The sequence below is a fragment of the Schistocerca gregaria genome, chromosome 3 (assembly GCF_023897955.1).
Source record: "Schistocerca gregaria isolate iqSchGreg1 chromosome 3, iqSchGreg1.2, whole genome shotgun sequence".
Classification (NCBI taxonomy): domain Eukaryota; kingdom Metazoa; phylum Arthropoda; class Insecta; order Orthoptera; family Acrididae; genus Schistocerca; species Schistocerca gregaria.
In genome coordinates, this window is record NC_064922.1 from 561780936 (window position 1) to 561803122 (window position 22187).

At 38.1% G+C, this 22187-nt stretch overlaps 1 protein-coding gene across 1 annotated transcript in view; it reads right to left on the reverse strand.

Moving 5' to 3' along the window:
- Positions 1-22187, reverse strand: part of LOC126355462 (protein enabled homolog) — a 501028-nt gene that overhangs the window by 70604 nt on the left and 408237 nt on the right. The window contains exons 5-6 of the mRNA XM_050005778.1: positions 18879-18999; positions 11367-11434 (exon numbers count right to left, since the gene is read on the reverse strand). Of these exons, the coding sequence (XP_049861735.1) occupies positions 11367-11434; positions 18879-18999 (189 nt within the window). The remainder of the gene's footprint in view (positions 1-11366; positions 11435-18878; positions 19000-22187) is intronic.

Genomic DNA, 22187 nt, shown 5'->3' on the forward strand with positions numbered 1-22187 from the left:
CATTCCATTGCATTATGTACTGCCAGATTGCTCCTAATATCACTGAGCTGCTTATATTATTTTGTTCACAGGCATCAAAGCACTGATGCCATTTCCTTATTCTTTTCAGTAATTTGTAAGGGCTATGGTTCAGCAGTTCATGTTCTAACATTTACTACATTGGCACTCTTTCCGCAGCTTCATTATCATTTGGTCCTTAAATATTAGAACATCTGAAGTAACAACATTATGAAAAGGATAATTGCTACTCACTATATAGTGGAGATGCTGAGTCACAGATAAGCACAACAAAAAGACTGTCAGAAAGTAAGTTTTTGGCCAACAAGGTCTTTGTCAAACACACACACACACACACACACACACACACACACACACACACACACACAAACACACACATGAACATGTGCATGCAAACACAACTCACACACACATTACTACAGTCTCTGGCAGCTGGAGCCAGACTGCCAAAGACTGTGGTCATGTGTGAGCAAGTTGCATTTGTGTGTGTGTGTGTGTGTGTGTCTGTGTGTGTGTGTGTGTGTGTGTGTTGTCCATGTTTGACAAAGGCCCTGCTGGCTGAAAGCTTATTTTTCGGTGTGCCTATCTGCGACTCAACATTTCTGCTGTATGGTGAGTAGCAGTATCATTTCCACAATATTGTTGCATTCCATCCTGAATTTTTCATTGTTTTGACATCTAAAGTAAGCTTTAGACTAAATTTCATGACAAATTTTCTTCTCCCTGTTCAGAATTACCTCTTGTGGTGATTGCAAATGAAATTGTGCAGTTGAGAGACTAAGAGAGCTTGAAGACACATGGGCTAAAATTGCAGAGTTCCATTGTAATAACTAACAAACAATGAATACTGGACCAGCATAATTCAATTACAAATGCCTTTTTATCTTATTGATATCTCAGCAGTGGTAACACACATCAAGGACTGTATGAATGTATATATAACAAAGTCTACAATGAATATATATCAGAATGGGACTATGAAACTATTGGACAACTCAGTACATCAGGAATTAGAAGACCCAAAGACAATTTTTTTTTTTTCATGCAGACAGGAAGACAAATATCAAATGTCTTGGCTACTCATTCTTATGTTGGACGTAAATCTATCTGGGATAATACTACTCTTTGCTATCTAGTCTCAAATGTTTGTGGATGTAATGCAATGCTACTGTTCAGATCAAGAAATATGAAAAACTTATGGTCAATCTAAGCAGGTTCATGTACAACTATACTCATGAAATAAAAGGCTACTCTGAGGCCCATAAAGAACCAAAAGCTATGTAATTCCATGGCCGAGGTCTGTGGCTCGAGTCTCATTCCACTTTCTATGTATATAGCCAATCTATCTTAACACAGTTTTTACCAACAGTAATTGGATACTAAATTGTATCCATCTAGGTGCCATTCCTGTAATTTGTCAGAATATTTAGACTCGAGGATGTAACCCTAATGATCATATTAAATATAAGGGGCACTCAAATGAAAACAAGACACATCGAAAAAAGTAAGAATACTGTTTACTATTTCAGAAGCAATCACCATTACTTTTAATACATTTATCTCCCTGTGAGATAAACTAGTCATTGGCTTCGTGGAAGATTGTTTGCAGTTGCTTACTGTATCAGGATTCATTTGAAGCAAATTGACAGCCACAAATGTCTTCCTTCAGGGCCCCAACATGACAACATGTTGCTGAGGCTGTTCGACTACACTGCAGAGGTTTCACATACAGTCCAAATCTCTCCCCACATGACTTCCATATTTTTGGAGACCTGAAGGAAGATATTCATGGATTTCAACTTGCCTTGGAAGAAGAGTGCATGCCATTGTGCAGTCATCTCTCTGTAGACAACCACATACATTTTTCCATTACGGCACTGACCATCTTGTCTCATGGTGGAATACATGAATTAACAGTTATGACAAATACTTTTGAAATAACTAACAGTTTACTTCCTATGTTTCATCTGTCTCATTTTCATTTGACTGTCCCTTATAGGTTTTGACTTTGCATGTGATAGTGTTCTGTGTAAGTTCAAATAAATGCTTAGGGTGACATAGTAGCTAAAAAATGCTACTAAGCAATGCATATAGAGAAGCAGGGATTCTTTTCAAAGTATCTGCTTTTCCATAATACATATGTACATATACAATGTATTCTAGAAGTGTAAGTAAGTTACCATTAATCATAATTTGTTGTTCATATACTTTACAGAAGTTGCCTGCAGTTGTAGCTTCTACCTGTCAATGTATAAGTGAATAAAGCCCTACATCTACACTGTCAAGCACTTGGCAGAGGGTACTTCCCATTGTACTACACATTATGTGAATGATGCCTGTTTAAATGAGAGTGAACATACTATAATCAGTCTAATCATGCATTTTTTACTCTCATGGGATGACCTATAGAAAACTGTAGTACAGTCCTAGATTTTTCAGACTTTGTAAGTACTGGTAAATGATTCTCCTAAATTTTATTCAGTGAACTGAGGCTGAAATATATAGTAAAAAAATAATTTACAATTTGACCACTGTATTCCTGTAAGACAGTGTGTTTAGTTTACATTTTCAAGTTTGTTCTCATTGCATAGTTGATGTCTATTTTCAAGCATCTGTCACTTCAGGTTTTCAGCATTTTTACATGATGCTTTCCTAAGGGTCAAACAAATCTGTAATCATTCATGTCATTGTTTGTATGAATTGTATCCTCAAGATACAAGAATTGTACATCAAGATAGATTGTACAACTGTTTTATAACAAGTTAACCAATTTCCTTTGTAAACTAATTGCATTTTTCTAGTATCATGCCAATTAATAAAAGTCTGTCACCTGGTTGACCTATGAAGTGGAATCCAAAATTTTCAGGACTGATGCTGCCATCTGGAAAGTAGGAGTAGTAGATATTTGCACCACTAGTGGCAAGAGCTACACATCTGATGAATCAGTGTGTGGAGTGGCATTCAGCTGGAAGGACGTGTGGGGTGTCCACAGTGATTTCCATAATACTCTGTGTTTGGTGTGTGGCGATTTTATGATGGGTTAGTGAACAGAACAGCACATGTGTATCAAATTCAGTGCAAATCTTGGGAAAAGTGCTACAGAGACCCTTGCAATAATTCAACAAGTGTTTGGGGAACAGAGCATGAGCTGTACGTGTGTGTGCCAGTGGAAGAGCCTGGACTCTCCAAGACCCAAAAAAGCGAGAGAGGTGAAGAGCAAAGTGAAGAGCATGATCATCATTTTCTTTGATACCAAGGGAATTGTGCACAAAAAATTCATCCCACCCACCAAAACATTGAATTCTGTGTACTACTGTGACGTTTTGCGACAGCTCCATGAAAACTTGCAGCGACAATGGCCCGAAGTTTGGTGTCAAGGTAACTGGCTGCTGCATCACAACAATGCACCCTGTCACAAGTCCTTGCTCATGATGAGTTTTTTGGCAAAAAACAACATGGTGGTTGTACCCCACCCAACGTACTCTCCAGATTCAGGACCTTGTGACTTCACGCTATTCCCAAAACTGAAACTCAAGTTGAAAGGCCATCAGTTGACATTCTAGAGAGGATTCAAGAAGCATTGCTGGTGGTGATAAACACCTTCAAAGAACAGGGCTTCCAGAAACTGTTTTATCAGTGGCAGAAGCACTGGGACTGGTATGTACATGCAGATGGGGATTACTTCAAGGGTGATGGTGACCATTAGTCCAAAGGTAAGGTTTTCAACAAATGGCAGCACCAGTCCTGAAAATTTTCATATGAATGAGCTCATGTGATCATTCCATTGCATACACTCACAGACTTCTACACCCAGATAGATGTATGAGTTCACTGACTCCTGTAGTGAATTGAAAGGTTCACTTTCAGAACGTAATAAATGACAGATAAGTTGCAGGTCAATGAAGACCTATGTAAATAGAAAATGCACATTAATGAAGATCTAAGTAAACAGAAAATTTCTGCATGCCATTTCTTAATTATTCCCATAACATACCCAATAGCACAGCTTAGCCAAATCCCAAATGTGTGTCACTGGACAGTGTTGTAACGTACACAGAGAAGTAAGGTACATAAGTAAATATTTAAATCCTGTCATATTTCACTAAAGGCATATACAGGATGAAGAAAAAATGCTGCACTTGGAAGTCGGTGCACTATTTATTATCCATATTCAAGGTAAAAATTTATCTAGTAAAATCAGATCAAGTGTACTTTGCAAACAAATGTGTGAAAATGAGGATCTGGCAACACTCGCATATCGTGCAGTAAACAGAGTGTTCAGAGGAATGTGTTTCAATCCACTCTATTGTATCAGTTCAGACATAAAACCTACATCTACCATGGAGCTATGGTTCAACTCCTCGTCAGGTTCCTTTTTTTATTTTTTAGACGTCTGTTCCCCAGTTCTCATTGTTTGTAAACAGGACATCAGTTTGTCATATGACAATGGCCTATCGTATGACAGAGTGATCCATTAAACTGCATGAATGTGACTACTAACTGCACAGTGCACAACCATAACTGGTCCTGTCAAGTTCATGTACAGTGGCTTCCTAATGGAGAACACGGATGATGAATATGTCAATATACTTTCGGTGTTAATTGCATCTGATAAACAAGCTGCTACTGCTTGTGCATATGCTGCATGGTACCCTTAAAGTCACCATCCCAATAAGAATGTTTTTTGTTGCCTGGAGCAACATCTTCATAAAACCAGTAATTTATTATGCATTAACTCAACACTACTAGCATTCAATAAGTACAGTTTAGTGGATAGATTTTACATGAAGGGGAAGATAACAATCTTTTTATAAGTAATGTGATACAGGCTGACAATGCAGCTTCACTCATGAAGACATTTTCAACATCCACAACAACCATTATTGGTGAGAGCACAACCCACATGTCACCCATGAACATGACTTTCAGGCATGCTTTGACATAAACCTGTGGGCTGGAATTGTGGGAAGAGAGATTTTGGCCCTCACCTTTTGCTGGACAAGTTGAATGTAGCCCTGTTTGTATGTTTCTCTGCTATAATTTCCCAGACACATTAGAAAATATTCTGGGTGCTGATAACCTTGCCGCCAGCTGGAGTGGTCGAGCGGTTCTAGGCGCTAAAGTCTGGAGCCAAGAGACCACTGTGGTCACAGGTTCAAATCCTCCACAAGCATGGATGTGTGTGATGTCCTTAGGTTGGTTAGGTTTAAGTAGTTCTAAGTTCTAGGGGTCAGATGACCTCAGAAGTTAAGTCCCATAGTGCTCAGAAGCATTTGATAATCTTGCCATTGAGCATTCATAAGCTCCAAAAACACACTGAAAATGTTTCACTTTCCCTGTTTGGTGTCAGCTATGGCTTCAGCAAGATGGCAGACTGCCACTCTTTGGAATTAATGTGCATAATGAAGTGTTTCCAAGGCAACAGATTGCTCTTGTTGGTCTAGGCTCCAGTTCCCTGGACCTTAATCCACTAGATTTTTATTTGCAAGGCACTTAAAGGAACAAGTTTGTCACACTCCACCCATGGATGTATGTGACGTAATAGCTCATGTGCATGCTGCTACAACAATATTGGATGCAGATGTGTTATGTGAGATCCTGTGAAGTATGATCCAGTGAGTGTTTGTAAACACAAGATGGTCACCTCAAGTTGAACATCTTCTCTGAAGTGAGGATTGCTAGTAGGTATACATACCACCTCTGTGAAAATAAATCTAGACAACAAATATGCACAATGGTATTATTGTATGTAGCATGATGTGCAGTCTAGCATGCCTAATGTGACTTAGTGTCGATTAGACCATCAGTGAGAGAACACTGCATGTTCCTGCTGCTAATAAGGCAAGTACACCATTCGTTTATTACATAATTTTACGAGCTTCAAACAGGAGCAACTTATTTTCAGTTACCTGTGTAGTTACTAGTACATTTTTGTAATTTCTTGCATGTGTAACTACTTACTAGGAACAACCTTTCATTTTAAAAACAGTATAGTGTACACTACCGCCATTGCTATCGACCCTCGTATCATACAGGCTTTTGTTTGTTTTGCTTAGAACAGTTCAGTGTCACTTAGACCATCAGTGACAGCCGCTTGAGCTCCTGCTGCTAATAAGATGAGTACAACATTTGTTTATTAAATATTTTTATGAGTTTCAAACAGGAGAGGCTTCAGTAATGGATAGGCACCGTGATTGCTATGTACAGATGTGAGCTGAGTTGGTGACCCTTTGCTCACAGCTCCAGGCAGTGTTGGCTTTCATCACACAGCTTGAGACTGCTGCCATGGACATCACTGTGGGGGTTCAGATGTGAGGGACATTGAGCACAACCCACATGTCCCCCTATCAGTCCACTGCTGTGACCACCCCGGGTACTGCCTGCACTGAAGGTGACCCCTCACCCGTGGTTGAGTGGGAGATCATTCCAAGGTCTGGCAGGCAGCAAAAGACCATCTGAGGGGCTGGTAGTAGGGCCTCCCTGGTTCATTTGACGAACTGTTTTCAGGGGTTATCTGTGGCTGATGAAGTCTCTGAGATGGATGCAGCTTCTTGGACAGCAAGATCTAGGCATTCACAGAGGATGGGTTTGCTGGTAGTTGTGAGCTCCAACATTAGGTGCATAAAGTGTCCCCTTAGGAACATGGCTGCCAAGGAGTGGGAGGAAGTCAGTGTGCACTCCGTGTGCATACCAGGGTGGGAGTCATTCTGGATGTGGAAAGGAAGGTTCTGGATGCCATGAAGAGTACGGGGTGCAGCCAACTGCAGGTGGTGGCCCATGTTGGTACCAATTACATGTGACACTTTGGATTTGAGGAGATTCTCTCTGGTTTTGAGCGGCTAGCAGAAATGGTAAAGACTACCAGTCTTACTTGCGAGGTTAAGGCAGAGCTCACCATCTGGAGCATCGTCAACAGAACCGACTGTGGTCCTTGGGCGCACAGTCAAGTGGAGGGTCTGAATCAGAGGCTCTGGCAATTTGGTGACTGTGTAGGCTACAGATTCCTTGACTTGCACCATCGGATGTTGTGTTTCCAGGTTCCAGTTAATAGGTCAGGAGCTCATTACACACAGGAATCAGCTACAATGGTAGCGGGGCCTGTGTGGAAGGGACTGGGCAGCTTTCTAGGTTAGAGGGTCTCAGGAAACCACAGAAAGGGCATCCGTCTAAAAGAGGCAGGTAAAACATGGTAAGGTAGTTGTAGAAACAATCGGTATTGTAGCTGTAAATTGTTGTAGCTGTGTTGGAAAAGAACCAGAGCTCCAAGCCCGAATAGAAAGCACTGAAGCTCAAATAGTTATAGGTACAGAAAGCTGGCTAAAGCCAGAAATAAGTTCATCCAAATTTTTTTCAAGTGACCTAACAGTATTCAGGAAAGAAAGATTAAATACAGTTGGTGGTGGAGCATTTATTGCTGTCAGAAGTAGTTTACCTTGTAGTGAAACTGAATTAGATAGTTCCTGTGAAGTAGTATGGGTAGAGGCTATACTTGACAATCAGACTGAACAGTTAATTGGATCGTTTTACGAACTCCCTGACTCAGAAGATATATTTGCTGAACATTTCAAAGAAAACCTGAGTCTCATTTCAAACAGGTACCCCACTCATGCAATTATAGTCAGTGGTGACTTCAATCTGCCTTTGATATGCTGGAAAAATCATACCTTTAAAGGTGGTGGCAGGCATAAAACATCATCCAAAATTGTACTGAATGCTTTCTCAGAAAATTATTTTGAACAAGTAGTTCATGAGACCTCTTGAAGTGTAAATGGCTGTGAAATCATACTTGACAAATAGGGAGTATCATGACGAATATAGGGATTAGCTACCACAAGGCAGTTGCTGCTAGGCTGAATACCATAACAGCTACAACCATAAAAAAGAAACACAAAGCACATCTATTTAAAAAAGTTGACAAAAATGCCCTTAACGCCTTTTTAAGGGACAGTGTCCACTCCTTCCAATCTGCTCACATAAGCATAGAAAAGATGTGGAATGATTTCAAGGAGATAGTATCAATGGCAACTGAGAGATATATACCACATAAATTAATACCCAAGATTGGTAAAGTTTTGTAGAAGTTCAAAATATAGCATGTACTTCAATGCAAAATACTTTCAATAATTTCCACAATGAAACTCTGTCTCACCAGTGGCAAGACACAATAAATACCTTCACTGCGTGATAACAATGGTGAAGTCACTGACTACAGTGCCACTAAAGCAGAATTATTAAGAACGGTTCTCCAAAACTCCTTCACCAAAGAAGATGAAGTAAATATTCCTGAATTCCAATCAAGAACAACAGCAAATATGAGAAACATAGAAGTAGATATCCTCTGAGTAGCAAAGTAGCTTAAATCACTTAATAAAAGCAAGGCCTCCGGTCAAGATTGTATACCAGTCAGGTTCCTTTCAGAGTATGCCAATGCCATAACTCCATATTTAGCAATTATATATGACCACTCACTCACAGAAAGTTCTGTACCTTAAGAGTGGAAAATTGTTCAAATCACACCAATGCCCAAAAGTGGAAATAGGAGTAATCCATTGAATTACAGGCCCATATCACTAACATTAATTTGTAGTGGGTTTTGGAACATATACTGTATTTGAACATTATGAATTACCTCAGAGAAAATGATTTATTGACAAATAGTCAGTACAGATTCAGGAAACACAACTAGCTCTTTATACTCATGAAATAATGAGTGCTATTGACAGGGGATGTCAAATTGATTCCAATTTTTAGATTTCCAGAAGGCTTTCGTCACCGTTGCTCCCAAGTGTCTTCTAACCAAACTGCGTGTCTATGGAATATCACCTCAGTTGTGTGACTGGATTTTTGATTTCTTGTCAGAAAGGTTACAGTTCATAGTAATAGATGGGTAGTTATCAAGTAATACAGAAGTAATATCCGGCATACCTGAAGGAAGTGTTATAGACCCTCTATTGTTCCTGATTTATATTAATGACATAGGAGACAATCTGAGTAGCCCTCTTAGATTATTTGAAGATGATGCTGTCATTTAACATCTTGTGAAGTCATCAGATGACTAAAATGAATTGCAGAATGATTTAGATAAGATATCTGTGTGGTGCAGAAAGTGGCAATTGACCCTGAATAAACAAAAGTGTGAAGTTATTCACATGAGTACTAAAAGAAATCCTCTAAATTTCAATTACATGATAAGTCACACAAATCTGAAGGCTGTAAATTCAACATAATACTTAGGGATTACAATTACAAGTAACCTAAATTGGAAGATCACGTAGATAAGTGGAGGAAAAACTGTGATTTATTGGCAGAACACTTAGAAGGTGCAACACATCTGCTAAAGGGACTGCTTACTCCACACTTGTCTGCCCTATTCTGGAGTATTGCTGTGCAGTGTGAGATCTGCGTCAGGTGGAAAGGACGGATGACATTGAAAAAGTTAAAAGCAGGGCGACTCGTTTTGTATTATTGCAAAATAGGGGAGATAGTGCTTCAGACATGATACATGAATTGCTGCAGCAGTCACTGAAACAAAGGCAATTTTGTTGCAATGGGAACTTCTCATAAAATTTCAATCACCAGTTTTCTCCTCCAATTGCAAAAACATTCTGCTGGCATCTACATACATAGGGAGAAATGATCATCATGATAAAATAAGAGAAATCAGAGCTCGCATAGAAAAATTTAAGTGCTCATTTTTCCCACATGCTGTTCATGAGTGGAATGGTAGAGACAGCTTGAAGGTGGTTCATTGAACCCTCTGCCAGATGCTTAAGTGTGAATAGCAGAGTAATCATGCAGGTGTAGATGTAGATGTTGACTCTAACATTGGTGAGTCTACTTATTGTTTCCAATGCCATTTCCTCATCTCACTGAGCTAGTGAGCCAGTTCAGGCAGAGCACAGCATTCATCCTAGCTGTTCTTGGTCAAGCTGCACACAGTTACAGCATTGTCAGACCCTCATTCTTTTAAACTGAATTTCTATTAAACCTACTGGTGGGACTACATTTTAGTAGATACACTTTTTTCTTGGATAGGGATGAGGAATCACATGCCCACAGTCAAGCGCAGCATTAGTTCTTCACCAGTATTTATGTACACATACAGTAACTTTTTCTAGTATGTTGATGTTGTTGCAACCTACAGTTTAAAAACTCATTTGATGCAGCTCTCCATATTCTGATATCTGCTCTGTAGTAAAAGCTCTTGAGAAACAACTCATTCATTCAATATATTGTAGCATATTGAAAATAATATATTATAGTAATGTTAGAGTTTTGTTAGACTTACCTGGGATAGTGAGAAAGTTACAAATGAAGAAAATTCAGTCAATAATTGTACATATTATGAAAACTATTAGCAGCAGTGTTAGAGGAAGTTTGCAGTGACTTAAAGTGAATGAACAGACTTAGAATGTGTGTTAATGGAGCACTTTTGGAACATCTTTGTTTCATTGATGACACTGTACTGTTTTCCTCTAATGCAAGCAGATATCAGATCATCAGCAAGCAAAAAAAGATCATAGAGTAAGTCTGAAAATAGGCCTGAAAAGCATTTATAAAAAAAAAAAAAATGTAATCAAACATTTGAAATGAAATAATGGAAATCTGTAATGGACACAACAGCCATTTGTATGTGTGAGTTATGAATGTGTGTGAGTTTTGTTGTCCGTGTCTGATGAAGGACTTAGTCCTGATAGCTACATAATACCTAGCAGTATTTTTTCATTGTGTCTGTCTGCCATTCAACATCTCCTCTATGTGGTGAATAGCACTATTCTTTCGAGTAAAAATCAGTAATTTTTACCATCTAAATATGGAAAACTAACTGATTTGAAAAGGGAAGCTCACAATCAGTAAGAACTACCAGCTTTTATCTTTCAGTAATGATAAATGGACTTTTAATCCAAAAAACATTAAAAACTCAAATTACTCAACAAGCAATGGAGAGATTCTTGTTCAGAAATACTAGAAAGGATCAGAACACAAATAAATAAGTCAGGGAATAGACTGATGTAGAAGTCACATTTATGAGAATTGTGAAAATGGAATGGAAGTGACTGGACATGTAGACCAGAGAATGGATGGTTTGTGGATCTAGGAAGTTCTTTGCTGTATCCTGAGAGGTAAGCAAAGGTCTAAATGATGGCCTTATCGAAGATGAGTAGCTAACATTCAAAAACATACATCGGCAATAAGGATGTGTCTAGCTGAAGACTAATGTATGGAAAAGTCTAAAGAAGGCTTTTACTTATCTTTGAATTTCAGTCAGCTGACAACTATGGTAACAGTGATGATGATAAAGAATCATAAATGTCATAAAACACTATCCTGTCTGTTTCTTGATTTACCTCATTTGCAGCACTGCACAGGAAACTGGAACTTAAGGAATCTGCAGTGCTTGCTGCTGACAGAGAACCTGCAACAGGTAAATGATATGCAACTCAGTAAAATCAGTATTATTGATAATACAATAGTATAACTGGATAGAGTTCTTTATTATTACTGTTTCTTTTTTATTAATTAATTAATTTTTCAAAACTAAAGGTAGTAACAAGCTCAAGATGAAAAGGACAGTGCAAAATATTGTTAGACCTGCAACACTTCGGATGAGTGCAACTTATGTCAGACAGAGAGAAGTCCATCCAACACAGAGAATATGATGTAGATTCATTCATTCATTTATTCAGTGATCACGTGCCATAGGTCCTATTATGAAGGAAATTCTTCTGGGTTGATGCTAGAATCAAGGTATTCATTAACAAAATAGAGACAGATGGTAAAAGCCATATCTGTAAAATATATAAAAAATGAACTACCAATAATATGATACATGACTTGTAGGCTGAATTTTAAACTGCAAAATTAACAGAAAATGAACAAATGTGAAAATAGGTGGCTTCTTGAACTATATTAAATAGCTGTTGTTTGTCTCTACTGCTAGTTTAATATTTTGCTATTATTTATTTAAAAAAGGTAGACATGTTAGATAGGGTTTATTGTCCCAATAACAATGAGACTGCTAGAATGAAAATGCAGTTCACTGAATTCATAATGATACTGTCATTTTAATTGTGAACATAGCAATTTGTTTGGCAGATGACAGAAATCTTCAATCCTTGGAACAAAATAATCAGATAATTTATAGAAATAGTGGCAAAAAATGTTAATTTTCTTGTTAATTTCTTGCTTGTCTGAGGAAGCAAAATTATGGCCTTTGCACTAGAGTAGAGAACACCACTTTGATCCTTGGGCAACAAAGCAATGTATATATGAAAATGGTTTTTGTGTTTTATTGTGGATTACAGTTGAACAGCAATTATAAAATTTCAAATGCACAAAATAATCTGTTCACAGCAGAAATAGACATTAATGGTAATACACCAAAAGGAACACCACCTGTTAAATTTCTTTGAGATGCATATATCCCACTGTATTAATTTTAAAGTCTGTCCAGCAATTGATAGTGTATTTGCAATGATGATAACTGCCTTGTCAAGAATTCTGAATGTCTCATGAGGCCCTTCACAGGCACTACACCCCAAATCTTGCCCTCAAACAGATCTACCATGCTATATCTTCACACATCATAAATCCTTCCACCAGCCTCAAGGATTGGTTACAGAGGAAAGCCCCCTTTGTCCCCAGTATCACTCCAGAATGGAACAACTAAACCATATCCTTCACCAGTACTTCACTTATCTATCATCAAGCCCAGAAATGGGGGAAATCTTAGCAAAGATGCTTTCCACTCCTCCTAAAGTGGTATACAGTCACTCACTCATACACAACTTCCTGTTTCATTACCAAGCCACTGTACTTTCAAACCCCGGTCACAGGGACCATATCCCTGGGGCGACCCAGGTGCAAGACCTGGCCAGTTCAGCACTTTTTGCTCCAGTCTGGTTGATGGTTTACCCTATCCCACTAGAGACATGGCCACCAGTGAAAGCAGGCATGTAATGTACTAAATCTGCTTCAATCAACGTTTGTGTGTGTGTGTGTGTGTGTGTGTGTGTGTGTGTGTGTGTGTGTGTGTGTGTGTGTGTTTGTACTATAGCTTGACAAAGGATTTATTCTGAATATGGAATTAGCTTCTATTGCAATGCAGGTAAAGTAAATAAGGTATTTATTAGCCAATGAGATCAGTAAAAACATTGGGATTGGGTACTTTGGACAAACTCACCTTGTAAAGGTCTCTTGAAATACCTTGAAATCCTTCCAATCATTCCAAAGTAAATTTACACTGAGCTGACAAAAGGCCTGAGATACCTCTTGAGATTTTGTGGGGCCTCCTTTTGCCCAATGTAGTGTAGCAACTCAGTGTGAAATGGACTCAACAAGCTGCTGGAAGCCCCTGCACAAATATTGGGCCATGCTGCCTTTATAGCTGTCCATGACTGAGAAAGTGTTCAAAATGCAGAATTTTATGCATGAACTGACCTCTTGACAATGTCCCATAAATTGTCATTGGGATTCATTTCAGGCAATCTGGGTGGCCAAATCATTCCCTCCAACTGTCCAGAATGTTCTTCAAACAGATCGTGAACAAGTGTGGCCTGATGACATGAGACACTCTTGTACATAAAAAATCCACCTTTTTTGGGAACATGAAGTCCATGAATGGCTGCAAATGGTCACCAAGTTGCTCAACATAACCATTTCCTGTCAATTTTCCATTTAAACACAGCCCACACTATTATGGAACCATTACCATCTTTGTTGGTTGGTTGGCTGATTTGGGGGAGGAGATCACACAGTGATATCATCAGTCCCATTGGCTTGGGGAAGAATGGGGAAGGAAGTTGGCCATGTCCTTTCAAAAGAACCATTGTGGCATTTGCTTGAAGTAATTCAGGGAAATAACAGAAAATCAAAATGAGGATGGCTAGACGAGTGTTTGAGCCATTGTCCTCCCAAATGCAAGTCCAGTGTGCTAACCACACTGTGCCACCTCACTTGGTCTACCAGTTTGCACAGGAACTTGTTGTCAACTTGTGTTCATGTCTTCATGGGGTCTGCACCACACTCGAACCCTACCATCACCTATTACTAACTGAAATCAGGACTTGTCTGACCAGGCCACAGTTTTCCAATCATCTAGGGTCTAACTGATACAGTCTTGAGCCCAGGAGAGGTACTGCAGATGACGTCATGCTGTTAGCAAATCAATCAACTTGGTCATCTCCTGCCATAGCCTATTAACACTATATTTTACCACACTGTACATCCCACATTGATTTCTGTGGTTATTTCATGCAGTGTTGCTTATGTGTTAGCACTGACAACTCTATACAAATGCTGCTGCTCTCAATTGTTAAGTGAATGTCATCAGTGACTGCATTGTCTGTGGTGAGGGGCAATGCCTGAAAGTTTGTCTTCTTGGCACACTCTTGATGCTGTGAATCTTGGAATACTGAATTCACTAATGATGTCCAAAATGAAAGTTTCAACTATCATTCCACATTCAAACCCATTAATTCCCATGGTGCATCCATAATCTTGTCAGAAACAAATGATAGATCCATCAATGCACTGCCCTTTTATAACATGTGTACGTGATGCTACCATTTGTTCATGTGTATATCACTGTCACATCACTTTTGTCACCCTAGTGTACTTATTAATTGTTAGTTTTCTTATTAATAACTAATTCAGTCTCTGTTTCACACAACCACTGTTTGAAACAAAATATAATTCTCATGCACAATATCTTCTCTGTCAAGCATTCAAATGAAGATTTTTTTTATTGTCTTGGGTAGGCCTTCAGAAAATACCTTTCACAAACAGGGAATTAGAAACTCCTACATATTGAAAATTAAATTAAGGATTTTCATATTAGCCTGCCTTTATACAAATTATCTGGTTATCTAAACTTCAGAACTGAAGACTCATGTCGCCTTTCTGACAATAATGCTCATTATAAACGTTTCTTTACCATTCGAAATGTAATTAAGTCTCATTCTTTGTTAAATATCCCTGTTGTCAGGTAAACTTTAATTTGTTACTTTAATACAATCAGCACCTAATATAAATGAGAAAACACACCTTTCTCTTTCCTTACTGTTCACTAAGACCTGTAAAATGAAACAGGCTCTTACATTATACATTTGTCATTGTTATTGTCAGTTTTTGTGTATTTCAATTTTGAAGCTTTGTAATTCATAAAAGCAAGAAGCATGAAGTTTCAATTTAGTTTTAATTTTGAAACTTTATAATTCTTGCATTATGAAGATTCAAATTAAAAATACACTAAAACTAACAGTAATAATAACAAACATCTAATGTAAGAGCTTGTATCATTTTACAGATCAATAAGGAAAGAGGAAGGTGTGTGTGTGTGTGTGTGTGTGTGTGTGTGTGTGTGTGTGCGTAAATCATTTATGATGTTCTATTACAGTCTGTCATTGACATCAGTATCCAATTAAATAAATAAACGTGAATAAAAATGTCTTATTTTCCTGCAAACATGCTTTCTGCTAATTATTCAGTTTTAAATTTAGTACTGGAAAGCAGAGATAGTAGTTAGTAGTGTAATGATATTTTTATCAAGAGATTATATTAATTCAGTTTTATCACATACTTCTCTCCTTTTAACAATAACTTGATTTATTTGACATATCTGATGGTTTTTTCTATATTGGGTATGTCCCTGAGAGTTGGCAGGGCATAGACACTATGCATATGTCTCATGTGTCACCTATAATCCACTCATTTGCTTCATATGAAAGGGACAGGCCCAGAAAAATTTAAGTTCCTGACTATTTCTAAATACTTTTCTCCATCTAGAGACATTAATTATTACAGTTTTCTTATTTAAAATCACTGTATCAATTTATGGAGTAGGTAGTATGCAGCACACCTTGAAGCAGAACCTAAAAGTTTGCTGAAATCTCACTATCCCAGGGCTGGCAAATATTAAAGGATGCCTAATGACAGCAGGAAGCATCACTGAACATTTTCTCCATAACAAAAATTGTTCCCCATGATATTATCTATCATCCCTAGATGTTTGAGGCAAAGACTCTGAAACACCCTATTAGATACCTATAGATTGTGGATGTACTAACGCCACCAAGGCTTGTAATAAGGATAAGAATGCACTCCTTTTACTGATAACTCATTCAATATCACTGAAAGTTCTCCATCTTTGGGATCTATGGGACACGATGAGCAATGAATGAATTAATGAATGATTGGAATGTGTTGATTGGTTGGCTGCAAAGGCAGAAAATGTCAGTACTTTTGTTTATTTATTAATTCACAAAATTGTATGTGGTACTATTTTCCAGAGAATATTAGATACAGTATATTATTATAACACACACACACTATTTAATGCTGATCCTGTATTTAAATAAACTCCAATGAACATATCAACATATCACTATTGCCAAAAGATTTGTAATGAGAAATTCTGCAATTGTGTTGAAATTTAAACATATCTTTTATTTCACTGTCTCAGCTGTACGTTTATTTTTATTGTATATGTGCAACTGAGGTGGTAACATAAATTATAGATTTAAATATTAATATTTGTCATAGGGTTTGTTCTACAAAGACTTAAAATTTTTCTTCTAGAAGAATTATAGAGCCTATTTAGTATTATACAATTGCTAACCATTAAATTTAAAAAAAAAATGTAAAACATATTAATAGTTCCAATACATGGATAATAAATAAGACTATATTACAAATAGCTGCAGTAGGTATATTGGATAAAAATAAAAACAAATCAGGAGGTCTTTAAAAATAGGGAATCTTCTGTCTGATATACAAATGAGAAAGATTAAGCATTTTTAAAGCAAAACACTGAGCTTAAGGGACCTTAGGTTTTACAACTTACATTTGAAACATGTTGGTGAATGGCATGGATAGTGTGCTGTTCTAGGGTGGTCACAGGGGAATGTTTTTTATACTTTATTTTGGGGGATCGTCCTTGAAGTTGGCAATTGAATAGAATACGGGAATGCAAAATTACAACTCATCTTGTTGACATTTACTTGTACTTCACTGATGCTTAGAAAAACTGTGATATTTATCAAAAAATAATTTTTGCCCATTTTAAAATGGGAACATTCAGTCTAGAAACCTGATACTTATGTCATTTCACAAGAAGTTTTATTGCATGCAATTTTATTGTCATCACTTTTTATATTTTTTGCATTAAAAACTAAGTACATCGTACACTGAAGAGCCTAAGAAACTGGTACACCAGCCTAATATCCTGTAGGGCCCCCACGAGCTGACAGAAGTGCCAAAATGTAACATGGCATGGACTCGACTAATGTCTGATGTAATGCTGGAGGGAATTGACACCACAAATCCTGCAGGGCTGTCCATAAGTTCGTAAGAGTATGAGGGGGCGGAGATCTCTTCTGAACAGCACATTGCAAGACATCCCAGATATACTCAATAATGTTCATGTCTGGGTAGTTTGGTGGCCAGCAGAAGTGTTTAACTCAGAAGTGTGTTCCTGTAGCAATTCTGGATGAGTGGAGTGTTGCATTGTCCTGCTGGAATTGTCCATGTCTGTTGGAATGCATAATGGACATTAATGGATGCAGGTGATCAGACAGGATGCTTAAGTATGTGTCACCTGTCAGAGTCATATCTAGGCATGTCAAGGGTCCCATAGCACTACAACGGCACATGCCCAACATCATTACAGCACCTCCAGCAGCTTGAACATTCCCCTGCTGACTCGCAGGGCCCATGAATTCATGAGGTTGTCTCCATACCCATACACCTCAAATACAATTTGAAATGAGACTTGTCTGACCAGGCAACATGTTTCCACTTGTCAACAGTCCAATGTCAGTGTTGACAGGACTAGGTGAGGCATTAAGTGTTGTCATGCAGTCATCAATGGTACATGAGTGGAACTTTGGCTCCAAAAGTCCATATCAATGATGTTTCATTGAACTGTTCACAGGCTAACACATGTTGATGGCCCGGCGCTGAAATCTGCAACAATTTGCAGAAGGGTTGTGTGTCTGTCATGTTTAATTATTTTCTTCAGATGTCATTGGTTCCATTCTCACCGGATATTTTTCTGGCCACAGTGAAGTCAGAGATTTGATGTTTTCTGGATACCTGATATTCATGTTGCACTCATGAAATGGTCACTTCATCACCACCTCGGAGATGCTGTGTCTCATTACTCATGTGCTGACTATAACACCACGTTCAAACTCACTTAAATCTTGATAATCTGGGATTGTAGTAGCAACAACCAATCTAACAACTGTGCCAGACACTTGTTGTCATATAGGCATTGCTGACCATAGGGCCATGCCAGTAAATTAACTTTTCCTTGCCAAGTCCTATAATATATGCCAAGTGAAATGGTACACTGGAGAACATGTTCACACTCATCAACAGTCCAATGTCAGTGTTAACAGGACAGAAAGCTCTACTTTTTGGAGGTAAATTGAAGGTACCAGCTACATATATAGAAGATTGCATTACAAGATTGGAAAAACTGCACTGGTGTGATGAGTTGAGAAAAGTGCAAAAGAATGCTAATGAACCAGAAAGTATCACTGAGAATCACAATGCAGAAGCTTACAAACCAACTCTAATGCTAGAATTTGAATTTTAGTCCTCCCAAACATGAGTGCAATACAGTGCCTTAAAATAAATAAGCCAAATAAAAAAGGGTTGAAACCCAACGCTCATTTACATTTACTGGGCTTTACCTCGATCACTTAAAACAAATGAAAGAATTGTACTTTTAAAAAATTCACACTAACATTCTTCCCTATTATTGCCCAGTCTGAGTATGTGCTTTCTCACTAACAATCTGATCATCAGAAGGAATTTACAAAGGCGTCAAGCTTGATTTGTGAGACTGTTCTTACCTACAGGTCGCACTATATAGTTGCGAAAATACTGGACCATGAGGTAGCTGTTGCCCACACTGCCTTTGGGAGCATCACCATAGCTGATCACCAGAGGGTACAAGTCAGGCTTCGATGTCACCTACAACAACAGGGCGCAGGGAAAACCATAATTAAAGTGAAAAATACACATAAATATCTAAAAAATATGGAGCTTGCAATAATTTCAATTATTCTGTATTAGATTAGCCCATAAATTTCTAAGATGTGCTCACATCTTGCAAAAACCATTCCAAGTGACAGCTATGTATTAGGTGTATAATACAGAAGATCACAGTACAGATACAGTTTTAAATATTTCTACAAAGTGTAAGACAAAATGACAACAAACAATAAGTATCAATGTGTCATCTGGTTTGTTCAAATGACTACAAAACATATTGCATAATTTTGTCCCAAACCTATCAACCACAAAGAATAATTAACTTCCACAAATTAATGAAAAATTACAAAAATAATGATACAGAAGAAACTTATATGTTGAGTGTCTGAAAGTTATGTAGAGTGCAGAACAAATTACATGGTATAAATGATGACTAGTCCAGTATAGTACAAGTAAACTTAATTGAAAGTTAGATTACAGTAAAAGTCAAATGTTCAAAATATGGAGTTATTATTTCCTGTTGAAGATACTCCTATATGAGACAATCCCTGAGTGATCAAGTGTTACCACTTTTGCACATTTAAATCATTTCTACTTGGCCCAGTATAAGGATGTATGCAAGCATAGTGACACGTCTGTGTGGCAAAGGCTCACAAAATACAGAAGGATGCATCTCACCAGGCAAAGACATTACAATCAAACCTTCACAACATTATTGTACCCAAGGGAGAGAACTGTACAGTTATTCTCATTAGCAGAGACAAATGACGAACTGACGTGACCGGTAGGTAAATGTAAGGTTTATGACCCAGGTCTGTAAAATGGATTTTTAGTGGAAGATGCTTTTAGAAAAAAACTCTCTTCCAAACAGATGAGGACTGAGAGGATGAATAACACCTTATATAACAGCTAATTTTAACAAACAATTATATACCAAAATTGAAAATACAATGCAGTCACTTCTACTCAAAATTTCCCTGCCAAAGCATGAGAGAATTTGCTCAAGAGCACTGACAGGCTATGATATTGTAAGGCCTGTGTTATTCCAAATTATGATGCAATATACCTTCATACATGTGTGTATATGCAAAGGAACAGGCAATGTAGCAACTACCGACATTACAAAATACATGAAATGTATATGCAGTTGTGGATATGGACAACCATCAGCTGTATAACAGAATGACAATATACATTTGTGCCAGACCAGAACTTAAACCCAGATTTCCCACTTTTTGAGAGTGGTCGCCTTACCATTAGGCTATCCAAACATGACTCACAGCCAGACCCAAACTTCCATATGTCATCAGACATGTGTCTAGCCATGAACTGTGACCAGATAGCCTAATGGAAAGGCAGCTCACCGCACTAGTAGGAAACCCGGGTTTGAGTCCTGGTTCAACAAAAATATTCATTTTCATAATTCCATTATATAGTGGCTGGTAGTCCATATTTGCTACTGCAAATAAATTTCATGCACTGATAACATGACTGTGAGAACACTAATAAACTTGATATGAGATATTGCTGAGTCCAGTATTGGACAACTGCAAGTAGCACCACCTGCCAGCTATTGCAGAACAGCCGTGACTGCCTTGCATTACACTCCAATCTACAAAAATGCTGTAGTCACTGTTTGTCTATCTGATGATTAAATGCACTAATACATATGGGTCAAAGTCTGTTGTGCATTTTCACGTTTTGATGGTGCACGAAGTGACAGAAACCCAATTTCTCCTCAGATATTTCGGCTGTATACATTTCTCCCATCTTCTGAGTGAGCTGCCAGACTGAAGCTTCAGCACTTGCCTGTGGGGAGGTGGGCTGGCAGTGGCCATGTTGCCACTCTTCACCCATTGATTTTTAAGATATTTTCAGATTAAAATACACCAATTTTTAAATTAAAATATAGACTATTATAATTATGAAAAGATGATGATGAAGTGATGTACATTCAAATTCTTGGTAAGGATGACGTGATATTGGCCCCAGGTGGCTGGGATGTGGGAGGTATGGGGGAGGATATCAGATGGAGAATGATAAGGTATGGTTTTGTGGAAATGAGCTGATAGTTTGGGCACAAGTGTTAGGACAACAGTGTGGTGCCTAGTGGGTGAGATAAAGTTGGATTGGAGTGTTTGTTGGCAATGGCATGGATCAGTTAGGTTATGACTGGAAGGAGGATTAGATCTTAGAGATGAGGTCAATGCCTGGGATGGGAAGTTGATTGAAATTCCATTGCCAAAGGAGATGCATGGAGATGGTGGGAAAGTGGTGCTTGTTGATAGGGGAGTGGCAGTTGCCAGAGTTCTCAAGGATGGGGAAGACTGTATGGTGTTGGGAATCAAGTTTACAGTAGATGTAGAAGAGACATATGTGTTCTAATTATTGAAGGAGATTGGGAAATTTGGTTAACTGGTATAGAAGACAGGTCGGGAAACATAGAGTATATATAAGGCAAGACAGGGAGAACAGAACTCTAGGATTTGGAGGGAGTGGTAAAATTTTGGAGAGGCAGATCACTTGCCTCCATCCATGCATTCATCCACCCTTACAAATCCAATGACCGCACCACTATGGAATGCATCTGCAGCTGCAAATACATCAGAAATGAAACTATGCAAGGAACTATGTGTAAACTGAATCTGTGGGTAGAAGGCTGATCCATTCTGGAATATCCCAAGCACCAATATGAGCTGCGTTGCAGTGACGTCTTTGAATATAAAGGAAAGTGCTAAAATCCAAGCTTTGGCCAGGATGAAACCTATATCTCTATTAATTAAATTCTCGACAAATGAGTTTCGACTGCTACCTTCACCTTGTAGTCCAAGAAAGATGAAGTTGATGCAAGAATTTCGAGACTGCCGTAAAGTACAGAAAAACTGATGTCAAAGTAATGCTCTGCCACAGTCAATTAATTGGGCTGTGAGAGAAGGATACAGTTTCGATGTTTTGGGCACCTTCTGTGGACTGTATGCAATGTCTGTCCAATATGCACTCTAAGATAGGAAAAAATGCCCTATGGAGAAATTACCTGAATGGGATGCAAATCGATAGATTTGAAGTACATGTACAGACAAACGATTAGAGTTTTGGTAAAACTAGATAATTTATTCAAGAGAAAGAACCTCACGAATTCAGCAAGTCAATGACACGAAAGCCAACTT